Consider the following 14501-nt stretch of genomic DNA (forward strand, 5'->3'; position numbering starts at 1 on the left):
TACTGATTGAGAATGATCAGCCATGATCATATTGAATGGCGGTGCTGGCTCGAAGGGCTGAATGGCCTCCTCTTGCACCTATTGTCTATGTCCTCTGGTTCTCGATAGTCTTTTCTTTGACTGGATAGCACACATCAAAAGGTTCAACAAATAAATCTAAAGCACAACTAACGACTTGGAAGTGGCTCGTCAGACTTAATATCATATGACATGGTCGATAAGTCAGGATGATTGTGGTTGTCTCAGGTTAATGCTCACTTAAAATGCAGCCTCCTTGTGCAGCTAACAAGCACAGCATCAATCATAATTGCAACGTACCATAGAAACAGAGGAAATAGGTGCAGGAGGAGGCCATTCGGCCCTTCGAGCCAGCACCGCCATTCATTGTGATCATGGCTGATCATCCACAATCAGTAACCCGTGCCTGCCTTCTCCCCATATCCCTTCATTCCGCTAGCCCCTAGATAGAGCCCTATTGAACTCTCTTTTAAATTCATCCAGTGAATCGGCCTCCACTGCCTTCTGTGGCAGAGAATTCCACAAATTCCACAAACTCTTGAGTGGAAATGTTTTTTTCTCATCTCAGTTTTACATGGCCTCCCCTTTATTCTTGGACTGTGGCCCCTGGTTCTGGGCATTCTACCGATTAGATAAAATACCGATTAATTATTTAATTCTGCCGATTAAATAAAGTACGAGATGCATTCAATTAGTTTTGATCTCCTAATTTGAGGAAGGACATCCTTGTAATTGGGGCAGTGCAGCGTAAGTTCACGAGATTGATCCCTGGGATGGCGGGACTGTCATATGAGGAAAGATTGAAAATACTAGGCTTGTATTCACTGGAGTTTAGAAGGATGAGAGGGGATCTTAAAGAGACATATAAAATTATAAAAGGACTGGACAAGCTGGATGCAGGAAAATTGTTCCCAATGTTGGTTGGGGGAGTCCAGAACCAGGGGCCACAGTCTTAGAATAAAGGGGAGGCCATTTAAAACTGAGGTGAGAAGGAACTTTTTCACCCAGAGAGTTGTGAATTTGTGGAATTCTCTGCCACAGAGGGCAGTGGAGGCCAATTCACTGGATGGATTTAAGAGAGAGTTAGAAAGAGCTCTAGGGGCTAGCGGAATCAAGGGATATGGGGAGAAGGCAGGCACAGGTTACTGATTGTGGATGATCAGCCATGATCACAATGAATGGCTGTGCTGGCTTGAAGGGCCGAATGGCCTCCTCCTGCACCTATTGTCTATTGTCTATAGATGGTAGGTTAGGTCCACTCTCTAGTTGAAATATCTGCCTCTGCTTCCACCCCTGGCAGTGTGTTTCAGGCACCGCCTTGTGTTTCTCCTTTAAACTTTCTCCCTCTTACCTTAAAGTTTAGTTTAGTTTAGAGATACAGCGCGGAAACAGGCCCTTCAGCCCACCGAGTCCGCACCGACCAGCGATCCCCACATACTAACACTACCCTGCACACACTGGGGAAAATTTGCATTTATACCAATTAACCAACAAACCTGCACATCTTTGGAGTGAGGGAGGAAACTGAAGATCTCGGAGAAAACCCACGCAGGTCACGGGGAGAACGTACAGACTCCGTACAGACAGCACCCGCAGTGAGGATCGAACCCGGGTGGGTCTCTGGTGCTGTGAGGCAGTAACTCCCCTTATAACCTGTAATATTTGACGTTTCCACCCTGGGTAAAAGACTGCCTGCCCTGCCCATGCCTCTGGTAACTTGATGTACTAACATTTGCTCACCCCTTGGCCTCCAACTCTCACAGTCATAAGTTTATCCAAACTCTCCTAATAGCTAAAGAAAAGAATAAATTAACAGGAAAAATGGACTTCACGTGCCGGATGAATTTGCTGCATGCAAGGAGTGAGGCAGCAGCTTAAGGAGTAGGAGTGGAATTAGGCCATTCGGCCCATCAAGTCTACTCCGCCATTCAATCATGGCTGAACTTTCTCTCCCTCCTAACCCCATTCTCCTGCCTTCTCCCCCTTAACCTCTGACACCCGTACTATCTATCTCTGCCTTAAAAATATCCACTGACTTGGCCTCCACAGCCCTCTGTGGCAAAGAATTCCACAGGTTCACCACCCTCTGACTGAAGAAATTTCTCCCCATCTCCTTCCTGAAAGAACGTCCTTTAACTCTGAGGCTGTGACCTCTGGTCCCAGACTCTCCCACTGGTGGAAACATCCTCTCCACATCCACTCTATCCAAGCCGTTCACTGTTCAGAGATTCGCCCGAGAGTTGATTGGCAGGTCATTAAATGGGAGCTTGCATTTTTAAGCATGAATGACAAATTTAATAAGCAATTACAGGGGCAAATCCAGCAAGTTCATAAAAGTAACTGAGAGGTTGAGGCCAAGGCGGTTTTCGCACGAGGCTGCAGTAAATTGCTTGATTTGAAACACATCACGTTTTGGTATAAATAATACTCCTTAATTCTTCAGTTGCTTGAATAATTTGCTTCCTGACAGGCAAATTAACGGTCTGTCAATGGCAGCCTCTTGCTAATCTATTGGAAATGTGTCTCGAAGACGAGAAAGGCTGTGAGATGCTGGGAAAATCTAGGCTTGTCACCACAGTGCCAGCGATAGACTGCTTGAAAAAGTTCAATTTTCTGCCATTTGACCAAATAAGGGTTCGCTTAGAGGTGAGAGTCTCTCTCCAAACCCTCCCCCTTCCCAGTTCTCCGACCAGTCTGACTGTCTCCGACTACATTTTATCTCTGTTTGCTTCGTTGTTACCTTCCCCCCACCCCCCCCTCCCCCCCCCCACCCCCAGCTAACAACAATCTATTCTACGTTATTCCCCAGAGCCTGATGGTCTGCATCCCAGATTACTTAAGGAGGTGGCGCTAGAAATTGTGGACGATCATTTTCCATTGTTCTGTAGATTCACGATCAGTTCCTGTGGATTGGAGGGTAGCTAATGTTGTCCCACTTTTTAAGAAAGGAGGGAGAGAGAAAACGGGAAATTATAGACCAGTTAGTCTGACATCAGTGGTGGGGAAGATGCTGGAGTCAATTATAAAAGATGAAATTGCGGAGCATTTGGATAGTAGTAACAGGATCGTTCCGAGTCAGCATTGATTTACGAAGGGGAAATCATGCTTGACTAATCTTCTGGGATTCTTTGAGGATGTAACTAGGAAAATTGACTGGGGAGAGCCGGTGGATGTGGTGTACCTCGACTTTCAGAAAGCCTTTGACAAGGTTCCACATAGGAGATTAGTGGGCAAAATTAGAGCACATGGTATTGGAGGTAGGGTACTGACATGGATAGAAAATTGGTTGACAGACAGAAAGCAAAGAGTGGGGATAAATGGGTCCCTTTCAGAATGGCAGGCAGTAACTAGTGGGGTACCGCAAGGCTCGGTGCTGGGACCGCAGCTATTTACAATATACATTAATGACTTGGATGAAGGGATTAAAAGTACCATTAGCAAATTTGCAGATGATACAAAGCTGGGTGGTAGTGTGAACTGTGAGGAAGATGCTATGAGGTTGCAGGGTGACTTGGACAGGTTGTGTGGATGGGCAGATGCATGGCAGATGCAGTTTAATGTGGATAACTGTGAGGTTATCCACTTTGGTGGTAAGAATAGGAAGGCAGATTATTATCTGAATGTCAAGTTAGGAAAAGGGGACGTACAACAAGATCTGGGTGTCTGAGTGCATCAGTCACTGAAAGGAAGCATGCAGGTACAGCAGGCAGTGAAGAAAGCCAATGGAATGTTGGCCTTCATAACAAGGGGAGTTGAGTATAGGAGCAAAGAGGTCCTTCTGCAGTTGTACAGGGCCCTAGTGAGACCGCACCTGGAGTACTGTGTGCAGTTTTGGTCTCCAAATTTGAGGAAGGATATTCTTGCTATTGAGGGCGTGCAGCGTAGGTTTACTAGGTTAATTCCCGGAATGGCGGGACTGTCATATGTTGAAAGACAGGAGCGACTGGGCTTGTATACACTGGAATTTAGAAGGATGAGAGGGGATCTTATCGAAACGTATAAGATTATTAAGGGGTTGGACACGTTAGAGGCAGGAAACATGTTCCCAATGTTGGGGGAGTCCAGAACCAGGGGCCACAGTTTAAGAATAAGGGGTAGGCCCTTTAGAACTGAGATGAGGAAAAGCTTTTTCAGTCAGAGAGTTGTGAATCTGTGGAATTCTCTGCCTCAGAAGGCAGTGGAGGCTAATTCTCTGAATGCATTCAAGAGAAAGCTAGATAGAGCTCTTAAGGATAGAGGAGTCAGGGGGTATGGGGAGAAGGCAGGAACGGGGTACTGATTGAGAATGATCAGCCATGATCACATTGAATGGCGGTGCTGGCTCAAAGGGCCGAATGGCCTCCTCCTGCACCTATTGTCTATTGTCTATTGTCTATTGTTAGCTGGGAGAAGGTAACAACAAAACAAACAGAGATAAAATGTAGTCGGGGACGGCTAGATTCCACACTGTTTTGTCTAACCAAATTTGGAAAAGACATTGCCCGAACGTAAATCAAATAGTTAAATATTAGAATTGATATTAGTGCAAGATTGCTTTTTTTAGTTTAGAGATACAGCGTGGAAACAGGCCCTTCGAAGGGTCTCGGCCCGAAACGTCACCCATTCCTTCTCTCCAGAGATGCTGTCTGTCCCGTTGAGTTACTCCAGCTTTTTGTGTTTACCCTCTTTAGAGTTGGTTGCCCTTTCTGCAGCATCTCAAGCTTTGAATGGTTTCACAATGAATAAGTTTATTGGCCAAGTATGTGCAGATACAAGGAATGTGCCTTGGTGCTCCGCTCACAAATGACAACACAAACATACAGTTAACAATGAAAAATAAAGCATAACCACATCAAAACAATAAGGATACAACATTACGGTCTAAGCATGTGGGTTAAAATAAACCAGAGCAAAAAAGAGGCTACAGACTTTGGTTATTGAGCGGAACTATCACTCGTGGGGAAAAAAGCTGTTTTTATGTCTGGCTGTGGCTGCTCTGACAGTCCGGAGTCGCCTTCCAGAGGGAAGTGCGTCGAAGAGTTTGTGGCCAGGGTGAGAGGGGTCAGAGATGATCTTGCCCGCTCGCTTCCTGGCCCTTGCAGTGTACAGTTTCGTCGATGGTGGGGAAGGTTGCAGCCAACAACCTTCTCAGCCGTGCGAACGATCCGTTGCAGCCTCCGGATGTCGTGCTTGGTGGCTGAGCCAAACCAGACCATGATGGAGAAGGTTGAGGACGGACTCAATGATAGCAGTGTAGAATCGGACCGTCATTGCCTGTGGCAGATTGTGTTTGAATAATAATCTTGTGCTGGTTGCCCTAATCTTTCTGAATTACAAAAGCATATTCATCATGTCCTTTTCTTTCTTGACTTTCTGATTTCTCCCTGTGCTGCTTGGAGACTCTCTGCTGCACCAGTGTGAGTATTAGTCTGCCCACTCTCTCCCTCTTTATCACTCACTTTGCTTTGCTTTTTGAATTGTGTGCGACTCTGTCTCAACTCAAACGTCCTTTGGCTAAGAGCTGGAACTGATACATATATGTTTGATGCACGCGCTAACTGATTATTCAAGTTTGCTTTTTAATGTTCGACGGACCTTCAATATCAGGTGAGGTTGAGTCGGGTTTAGTTTAGTTTAGTGTCACGTGTACCGACCGAGGTACAGCAAAAAGCTTTTCACAGGTTCGGTTGCGATAGGAGCAGAATTAAGTCCACGCCGCCATTCAATCGTGGCTGATCTATCTCTCCCTCTCAACCCCACTCTCCTGCCTTCTCCCCGTAACCCCTGACACTCATACTAATCAAGAATCTTTCTATCTCTGCCTTAAAAATATCCACTGACTTGGCCTCCACAGCCCTCTGTGGCAAAGGATTCCACAGATTCGCTGCCCTCTGACTAAAGGAATTCCTCCTCATCTCCTACCTAAAGGAATGCTCTTTAATTCTAAAGCTATAACCTCTCCCATCCTCTCCACATCCACTCTATCCAGGCCTTTCACTATACTGTAAGTTTCAATGAGGTCCCCCCTCAACCTTCCAAACTCCAGCGAGCACAGGCCCAGTGCCGACAAACGCTCATCATTTATTAACCCACTCATTCCTGGGATCATTCTTGCAAACCTCCTCTGGACCCTCTCCAGAGCCAGCACATCCTTCCTCAGATATGGGGCCCAAAACTGCTCACAATACTCCAAATGCCAGTGCCTTAGAAAGCCTCAGCATCACATCTCTGTTGTTACCCCATGAAACTCTGTGACTTTAGCGCGTCACGGTGGCGCAGCGGTAGAGTTGCTGCCTTACAGCGAATGCAGCGCCGGAGACTCGGGTCCGATCCTGACTACGGGCGCCGTCTGTACGGAGTTTGTACGTTCTCCCCGTGTCCTGCGTGGGTTTTCTCCGAGATCTTCGGTTTCCTCCCACACACCAATGTCGTACAGGTATGTAGGTTAATTGGCTGGGCAAATGTAAAAATTGTCCCTAGTGGGTGTAGGATAGTGTTGGTTTGCGGGGATCGCTGGGCGGCGCGGACCCGGTGGGCCGAAGGGCCTGTTTCTGCGCTGTATCTCTAAATCTAAAAAAATCCAAATCCAGATCGCGGCTGATCTGTACGCAACCTCCTGCCTTTGTCCAAAGGTACTCCATGTTTGTAGGATAGTGCTGGTGTATGTTGATCGCCTGGGCCGGGTGGACTTGGCGGGCCGAAGGGCTTGTTTCAGCGCCGTATCTCCAAATTAAACTAGTTTAAGCCTTAAGTCTAAAGCCTTCTCTGAAAACGTACAAAATTCTTAAGGGGTTGGACAGGCTAGATGCAGGAAGATTGTTCCCGATGTTGGGGAAGTCCAGAACAAGGGGTCACAGTTTAAGGATAAGGGGGAAGTCTTTTAGGACCGAGATGAGAAAGTTTTTTTTCACACAGAGAGTGGTGAGTCTGTGGAATTCTCTGCCACAGAAGGTAGTTGAGGCCAGTTCATTGGCTATATCTAAGAGGGAGTTAGATGTGGCCCTTGTGGCTAAAGGGATCAGGGGGTATGGAGAGAAGGCAGGTACGGGATACTGAGTTGGATGATCAGCCATGATCATATTGAATGGCGGTGCAGGTTCGAAGGGCCGAATGGCCTACTCCTGCACCTATTTTCTATGTTTCTATGTAAGATGCAGAAACTGCTCCTATGCTTTTTTCACAAGAGCATGCAGTCAGATTTTCTCTTCAGGCTGAAGACTTGACAGTTGAGCCTGAGGAGGTTATAGTGTGAAACACAGCCCACGTCTCACATTCCACATTCCTCACATCAGTTCTAGACCTGAAGCAGGGTGTAAACATGCCTGTTTCAGCTTGTATCCACAGCAGCCACGTAACCCAATGGAAATTCTCTGCCACAGAAGGCAGTGGCGGCCAATTCACTGGATGTATTCAAGAGAGAGTCAGACTAACTCTAACAGAACCAAGGGATATGGGGAGAAAAAGCCGGAACGGGGTGCTGATTCTGGATGTTTGACCATGATCATGTTGAATGGTGGTGCTGGTTCGAAGGGCTGAATGGCCTAATCCTGCACCTGTTTTCTATATTTCTATGTTAATATCAATCCAGTGGTTCTTTATTATCACAAGTAGCAAGATACAGTGACATTTTTTTTTCTTTGCGTACAGATGTTAGTACAAACCCAGATTTTAGGCTGCCGCAATTTTAACGAGGTAATGTGAAATATGTTCAAATAAGATTCATGCTGAAGAATTTCACACCAAATGGAGCATTAGTTTTCTATTGTGGCTTTCCATGGAATTCTTGATCCAAGTCCGACACATTTTCAACGTTCTTAAAGATCGTTTAGTTCAGAGATACAGCGCGGAAACATGCCCTTCGGCCCACCGGGTCCGCGCCGACCAGCGATCCCCGCACACTAACACTATCCTACACCCACTAGGGACAATTTTAACATTTATACCAAGTCAATTAACCTACAAACCTGCACGTCTTTGGAGTGTGGGTGGAAACCAAAGATCTCGGAGGAAACCCACGCAGGTCACGGGGAGAACGTGCAAACTCCGTACAGACAGCACCCGCAGTCGGGATCGAACCCGGGTCTCCGGCGTTGCATGCGCTGTAAGGCAGCAACTCTACCGCTGCGCCACCGTGACCGCCCTTGTGAAGTTGTTTGGCAATTACAGTGTAGTTCATTGTCACGTGTACCGAGGTACAGTGAAAAGCTTTTCTCGCGCGATAACCAGTCAGCGGAAAGACAGTACATGATTACAATCGAGCCGTTCACAATGCACAGATGTAGCCCTAGGAGTAGAGGTTAAAGAGTGTGGAGCGATTGTAATGTGTATTACATTCATCTCAGTATAATGTAGATAAATCTGAGGTTATCCACTTTGGAAAGACTGGGCTTGTTGTATTCACCGGAGTTTGCAAGGATGGGAGGGGATCTTACAGAAATGTACAAAATTATAAAAGGACTGGACAAGCAAGATGCAGGAAAAATGTTCCCAATGTTGGGGGAGTCCAGAACCAGGGGCCACACGGTGTTAGCATAAAGGGGAGGCCATTTAAAACTGAGGTGAGAAAAAACTTTTTCACCCAGAGAGTTGTGAATTTGTGGAACTCTCTGCCACAGAGGGCAGTGGAGGCCGATTCACTGGACGGATTTAAAAGAGAGTTAGATAAAGCTCTAGGGGCTAGTGGAATCAAGGGATATGGGGAGAAGGCAGGCACGGGTTATTGATTGGTGACGATCAGCCATGATCACAAAGAATGGCGGTGCTGGCTCGAAGGGCCGAATGGCCTCCTCCTGCACCTATTTCCTATGTTTCTATGTGATTGTAGACTGCTTCTGTGGCTGGCACCCAAATAGTCAGCTGGGTTGGGGGCCATCGGCACTTTGCTCCGCCGTCCAATATGGCCGACTCCCTCCACTGTCCTCTGCAGTTCCCGGCGCCAGGGACAGGCAGCGGCCGATCCCGGTGGCTCCGCTCCACGGGGGGGTGTCCCGATTCCACGGCAGGTGAGCCGGGCCTGCCCGCGCGGTGCGTCCACGTCCCGCCACCCATCGGAAAGCTTCTACCCGGGATTTAGGGCCCAATTCCTGCCACAGACAGGCTGTGGAGGCCAAGTCAATGGACATGTTGAAGGCGGAGATTTAGATTTTAATTTTAGATTTAGAGATACAGCGTGGAAACAGGCCCTTCGGCCCACCGGGTCCGTGCCGCCCAGCGATCCCCGCACACTAACACTATCCTACACCCACTAGGGACAATTTTTATATTTGCCCAGCCAATTAACCTACAAACCTGTACGTCTTTGGAGCGTGGGAGGAAACCGAAGATCTCGGAGAAAACCCACGCAGGTCACGGGGAGAACGTACAAACTCCGTACAGACATAGAAACATAGAAAATAGGTGCAGGGGTAGGCCATTCGGCCCTTCGAGCCTGCACCGCCATTCAATATGATCATGGCTGATCATCCAACTCAGTATCCCGTACCTGCCTTCTCTCCATACCCCCTGATCCCTTTAGCCACAAGGGCCACATCTAACTAACGGCGTCCGTCGTCAGGATCGAACCTGAGTCTCTGGCGCTGCATTCGCTAAGTCAGCAACTCTACCGCTGCGCCACCTGCCAAGATTGACTGATTCTCGATTAGTAGTACAGGGTGTCAGGGGGTCACGAGGAGAAGGCAGGAGGACGGGATTTGGAGGGAGAGATAGATCAGCCGCGATTGAATGGCGGAGTAGACTCGATGGGGGCCGAATGTCCTAATTCTGCTCCTGGAACTTATGAACTGATGTGATACAGCTGTGACTGTGCAACGAGGCCGGAGGAGATAAAATGCAGGGAGGAACCTGCAGATGCTGGTTTACACCGAAGATAGTAACTCGGAGGGACTGGCAGCATCTCTGGACAGAAGCAATGGGTGACGTTTTGGGTCGAGAAGAAGGTTCTGGGCCCGAAACGCCACCCATTCCTTCTCTCCGGAGACGCTGCCTGTCCCCCGCGCTGAGTTACTCCAGCATTTTGTGTCTGTCCGCGGTGTAAACCGGCGTCTGAGGTTCCTTCCCACAAGTCACAGTTCAGCACTGATCCCCGGTAGTGGGATGATGGTAGGTTGGGATGAAGTAATATTGATCTATGAGCGATTAACGAGACTTATGTTTTATGTGGCAGATGACTCCGAAGTCAAAGAGGAAAAGCATCCACAGCCGAATGCTCCGCCCAGTATCCAAAGCTTTTGGTAAACGAATCTTCATGTCTTTACTTTTCATCTGGAATCTGATTAATTAAGCCCTAAACAGCCCGCTCGCTGTTCCTTTCCCAGGTGGGGCAGAGGTTCACTTGCACCTCCTCCAACCTCATCTACTGTATCCGCCGTTCCGGGTGTGGTCTCCTGTACATCGACGAGACCAAACGCAGGCTCGGCGATCGTTTCGCTCAACACCTCCTTAAATCTACCTGATCTCCCATTCCCATTATCTGAATGGTGGCCGATTAGGAGAAGGGGAGATGCAACGAGACCTGGGTGTCGTGGTACACCAGTCATTGAAAGTAGGCATGCAGGTGTAAGCAGGCAGTGAAGAAAGCGAATGGTATGTTGGCATTCATAGCGAGGGGATTTGAGTATAGGAGCAGGGAGGTCCAGAACCAGGGGTCACAGCTTAAGGATAAGGGGGAAGTCTTTTAGGACCGAGATGAGAAAACATTTCTTCACACAGAGAGTGGTGAGTCTGTGGAATTCTCTGACACAGAAGGTAGTTGAGGCCAGTTCATTGGCTATATTTAAGAGGGAGTTAGATGTGGCTCTTATGGCTAAAGGGATCAGGGGGTATGGAGAGAAGGCAGGTACAGGTTACTGAGCTGGATGATCAGCCATGATCATATTGAATGGCGGTGCAGGCTCGAAGGGCCGAATGGCCTACTCCTGCACCTATTTTCTATAACCAACACTTCAACTCCCCCACCCATTCATTCCCGCACTGACCTTTCTGTCCTGGGCCTCCTCCATTGTCAGAGTGAGGCCCAGGGCAAATTGGAGGAACAGCACTAATATTTCGCTTGGGCAGCTTACACCCCAGCGTTAGGAACATTGACTTCTCTAACTTCAAGTTGCCCTGGCTTTCCCTCTCTCTCTCTCTCTCCACCCCTCCCCCTTCCCAGTTCCCCCACCAGTCTTACTGTCTCCGACTACATTCTATCTCTGTCCCGCCCACTCCCCTGACATCAGTCTGAAGAAGGGTCTCGACCCGAAACGTCACCCATTCCTTCTCTCCAGAGATGCTGCCTGATCCGCTGAGTTACTCCAGCGTTTTGTGTCCACCTTCGCTGTTCCAAAATGTTCACCGATACTGAAAATTTCCCCGAAAACCGCAAAGTTGCTGGGAATTTCAAAAAAAATGTATAGAGTTACATGACATCAAACACTTAAGTTACAAAACACTTGTTTTAATAGGAAAAGGGGAATTCTGTTCTACTGCAAGTATTTTATTAGTGCGCAAAAAACTCAGATTGGAACCAAACGGATTGATTTTTTTTTTTTTTAATAAGCTTCACGATGCTCGTGAAGGAATGTAGTTTAGGTAGACACAAAATGCTGGAGTAACTCAGCGGGTCAGTCAGCATCTCTGGAGAGAAGGAACGAACGGGTGACGTTTCGGGTCGAGGCCCTTCATCCTGAAGAAGGATCCTGACCCATTTCTTCTCTCCAGAGATGCTGTCTGGCCTGCTGAGTCACTCCAGCACATTGTGTCTATCTCTGGTCCAAAGCAGCATCTGCAGTTCCTTCCAACACCCTGTTTAGTTTAGTTTAGTTTAGAGAAACAGCGCTGAAACAGGCCCTTCGGCCCACTGAGTCTGTGCCGACCAGCGATCACCCCGTACATTAGCACTATCCTACACACACTAGGGTCGTATGTTGAAAGACTGGAGCGGCTAGGCTTGTATACACTGGAATTTAGAAGGATGAGAGGGGATCTTATCGAAACGTATAAGATTATTAAGGGGTTGGACACGTTAGAGGCAGGAAACATGTTCCCAATGTTGGGGGAGTCCAGAACCAGGGGCCACAGTTTAAGAATAAGGGGTAGGCCATTTAGAACAGAGATGAGGAAAAACGTTTTCAGTCAGAGAGTTGTGAATCTGTGGAATTCACTGCCTCAGAAGGCAGTGGAGGCCAATTCTCTGAATGCATTCAAGAGAGAGCTAGATAGAGCTCTTAAGGATAGCGGAGTCACGGGGTATGGGGAGAAGGGCAGGAACGGGGTACTGATTGAAAATGATCAGCCATGATCACATTGAATGGCGGTGCTGGCTCGAAGGGCCGAATGGCCTACTCCTGCACCTATTTATTGTCTATTGACAGTTTACAATCTTTACCGAAGTCAGTTAACCTACAAACCTGCATGTCTTTGGAGTGTGGGAGGAAACCGGAGAGGACCAATGCATGTCACGGGGAGAAGGTACAAAACTCCGTACAGACAAGTACCCGGAGTCGGGATCGAACCCGGGTCTCCAACGCTACAAGGCAGTAACTCTACCACTGCGCCACTATCGTTACTTCCTGCTAGAGATGGGGGAGCTGTTCGTGAGAAATGAGCGCCATCTTGTGGTTGTGTAAGAAAATAACTGCAGATGCTGGTGCAAATCGAAGGTATTTATTTCACAAAATGCTGGAGTAACTCAGCAGGTCAGGCAGCATCTCAGGTGAGAAGGAATGGGTGACGTTTCGGGTCGAGACCCTTCTTAGAGGGCATAGCTTTAAGGTGTCAGAGGCAAAGTTTAAATGGAACACTGAACCTGCACTCGCTGGAGATTAGTAGGATGTGAGGGGGGGGACCTCATTGAAACTTACTAAACAGTGAAAGGCTTGGATAGAGTAGATGTGGAGAGGATGTTTCCACCAGTGGGAGAGTCTAGTAGGACCAGAGGTCACAGCCACAGAATTAAAGGACGTTCCTTTAAGAAGGAGGAATTTGTCAGAGGGTGGTGAATCTGTGGAATTCCTTGCCACAGAAGGCTGTGGAGGCCAGGTCAGTGGATATATTTAAGGCAGAGACAGATAGATTCACGATTAGTAAAGGCGTCAAAAGGGTTATGGGGAGAAGGCAGGAGAATGGGGTTAGGAGGGAGAGATCGATCGGCCAGAGATGATCTTCAGAGATGCTGCCTGGCGCGCTGAGTTACTCCAGCATTTTGTGTTTAGACCAGCATCTGCAGTTCCTTCCCACACATTTCACCTGCTCCACTGTGAGATCTCCTCAAGGTGTGCCGACTTTGAAGAGGTTCTGCTCCTCTCTCTGATGAGTGTTCTGCACCATCTCCCTCGCTGCTCCCCCTCTCTATAATTCCTCCTGCTGCATTTTCCTTGAACTTAGAAACATAGAAAATAGGTGCAGGAGGAGGCCATTCGGCCCTTCGAGCCAACACCGCCATTCATTGTGATCATGGCTGATCGTCCCCAATCAGTAACCCGTGCCTGCCTTCTTCCCTTGATTCCACTAGCCCCTAGAGCTCTGTCTAACTCTCTCTTAAATCCATCCAGTGATTTGGCCTCCACTGCCCTCTGTGGCAGAGAATTCCACAAATTCACAACTCTCTGGGTGAAAAGGTTCCTTCTCACCTCAGTTTTAAATGGCCTCCCATTTATTCGAAGACTGTGTGGCCCCTGGTTCTGGACTCGCCCAACGTTGGGAACATTTTTCCTGCATCTAGCTTGTCCAGTCCTTTTATAATTTTATACGTTTCTATAAGATCGCCTCTCATCCTTCTAAACTCCAGCGAATACAAGCCTAATACTTCACCCCCTTTGATGTCTCGTTCTCGCACCTCACACTTCCTTATCTCTCTATCTCCCCACCATCTCCCATGACTCTCAGACTGAGGAAGGGTCTCGACCCGAAACCTCACCCATTCCTTCTCTCCAGAGATGCTGCCTGTCCCGCTGAGTTACTCCAGCTTTTTGTGTCTATCTTCTATCAACCATGGCGGAATAGACCTGATGGGCCGAATGGCCTAATTCTGCTCCTATCACTTATGAACATGAACTCTATAGGTTAATTGGCTTGGGTTTGTATACTTGGTATACTTGGCAATTTACAAGTGTGTGTTGGGCAGTGTTTATGTGCGGGGATCGCTGGTCGGTGCGGACTCATAGGCATAGAAACATAGAAAATAGTTGCAGGAGGTGGCCATTCGGCCGTCCGAACCAGCATCGCCATTCAATATGATCATGGCTGATCATCCAAAATCAGTACCCCTTTCCTGTTTTCTCCCCATACCCCTTGATTCCATTAACCCTAAGAGCCATAGCTAACTCTCTCTTGAATACGTCCAGTGAATTGGCCTCCACCTGCCTCCTGTGGCAGAGAATTCCAATGCTTGGGAGTTAGTTTAGTTTAGAGATACAGCGCGGAACCAGGGCCTTTCGGCCCACCGGGTCCGCGCCGACCAGCGATCCCCGCACGCCAACACTACCCTACACACGCGAGGGACAGTTTTTACATTTGCCCAGCCAATG

General features: G+C 48.0%; 1 protein-coding gene across 1 annotated transcript in view; it reads left to right on the forward strand.

Annotated features, from left to right (window-relative positions):
• Positions 1 to 14501, forward strand: part of LOC144601979 (F-actin-uncapping protein LRRC16A-like) — a 151327-nt gene that overhangs the window by 99009 nt on the left and 37817 nt on the right. The window contains exons 22-23 of the mRNA XM_078414660.1: positions 5397 to 5414; positions 10160 to 10226. Coding sequence (XP_078270786.1) covers positions 5397 to 5414; positions 10160 to 10226 — 85 coding nt within the window. The remainder of the gene's footprint in view (positions 1 to 5396; positions 5415 to 10159; positions 10227 to 14501) is intronic.

The sequence above is a fragment of the Rhinoraja longicauda genome, chromosome 2 (genome assembly GCF_053455715.1).
Source record: "Rhinoraja longicauda isolate Sanriku21f chromosome 2, sRhiLon1.1, whole genome shotgun sequence".
NCBI classification, from domain to species: domain Eukaryota; kingdom Metazoa; phylum Chordata; class Chondrichthyes; order Rajiformes; family Arhynchobatidae; genus Rhinoraja; species Rhinoraja longicauda.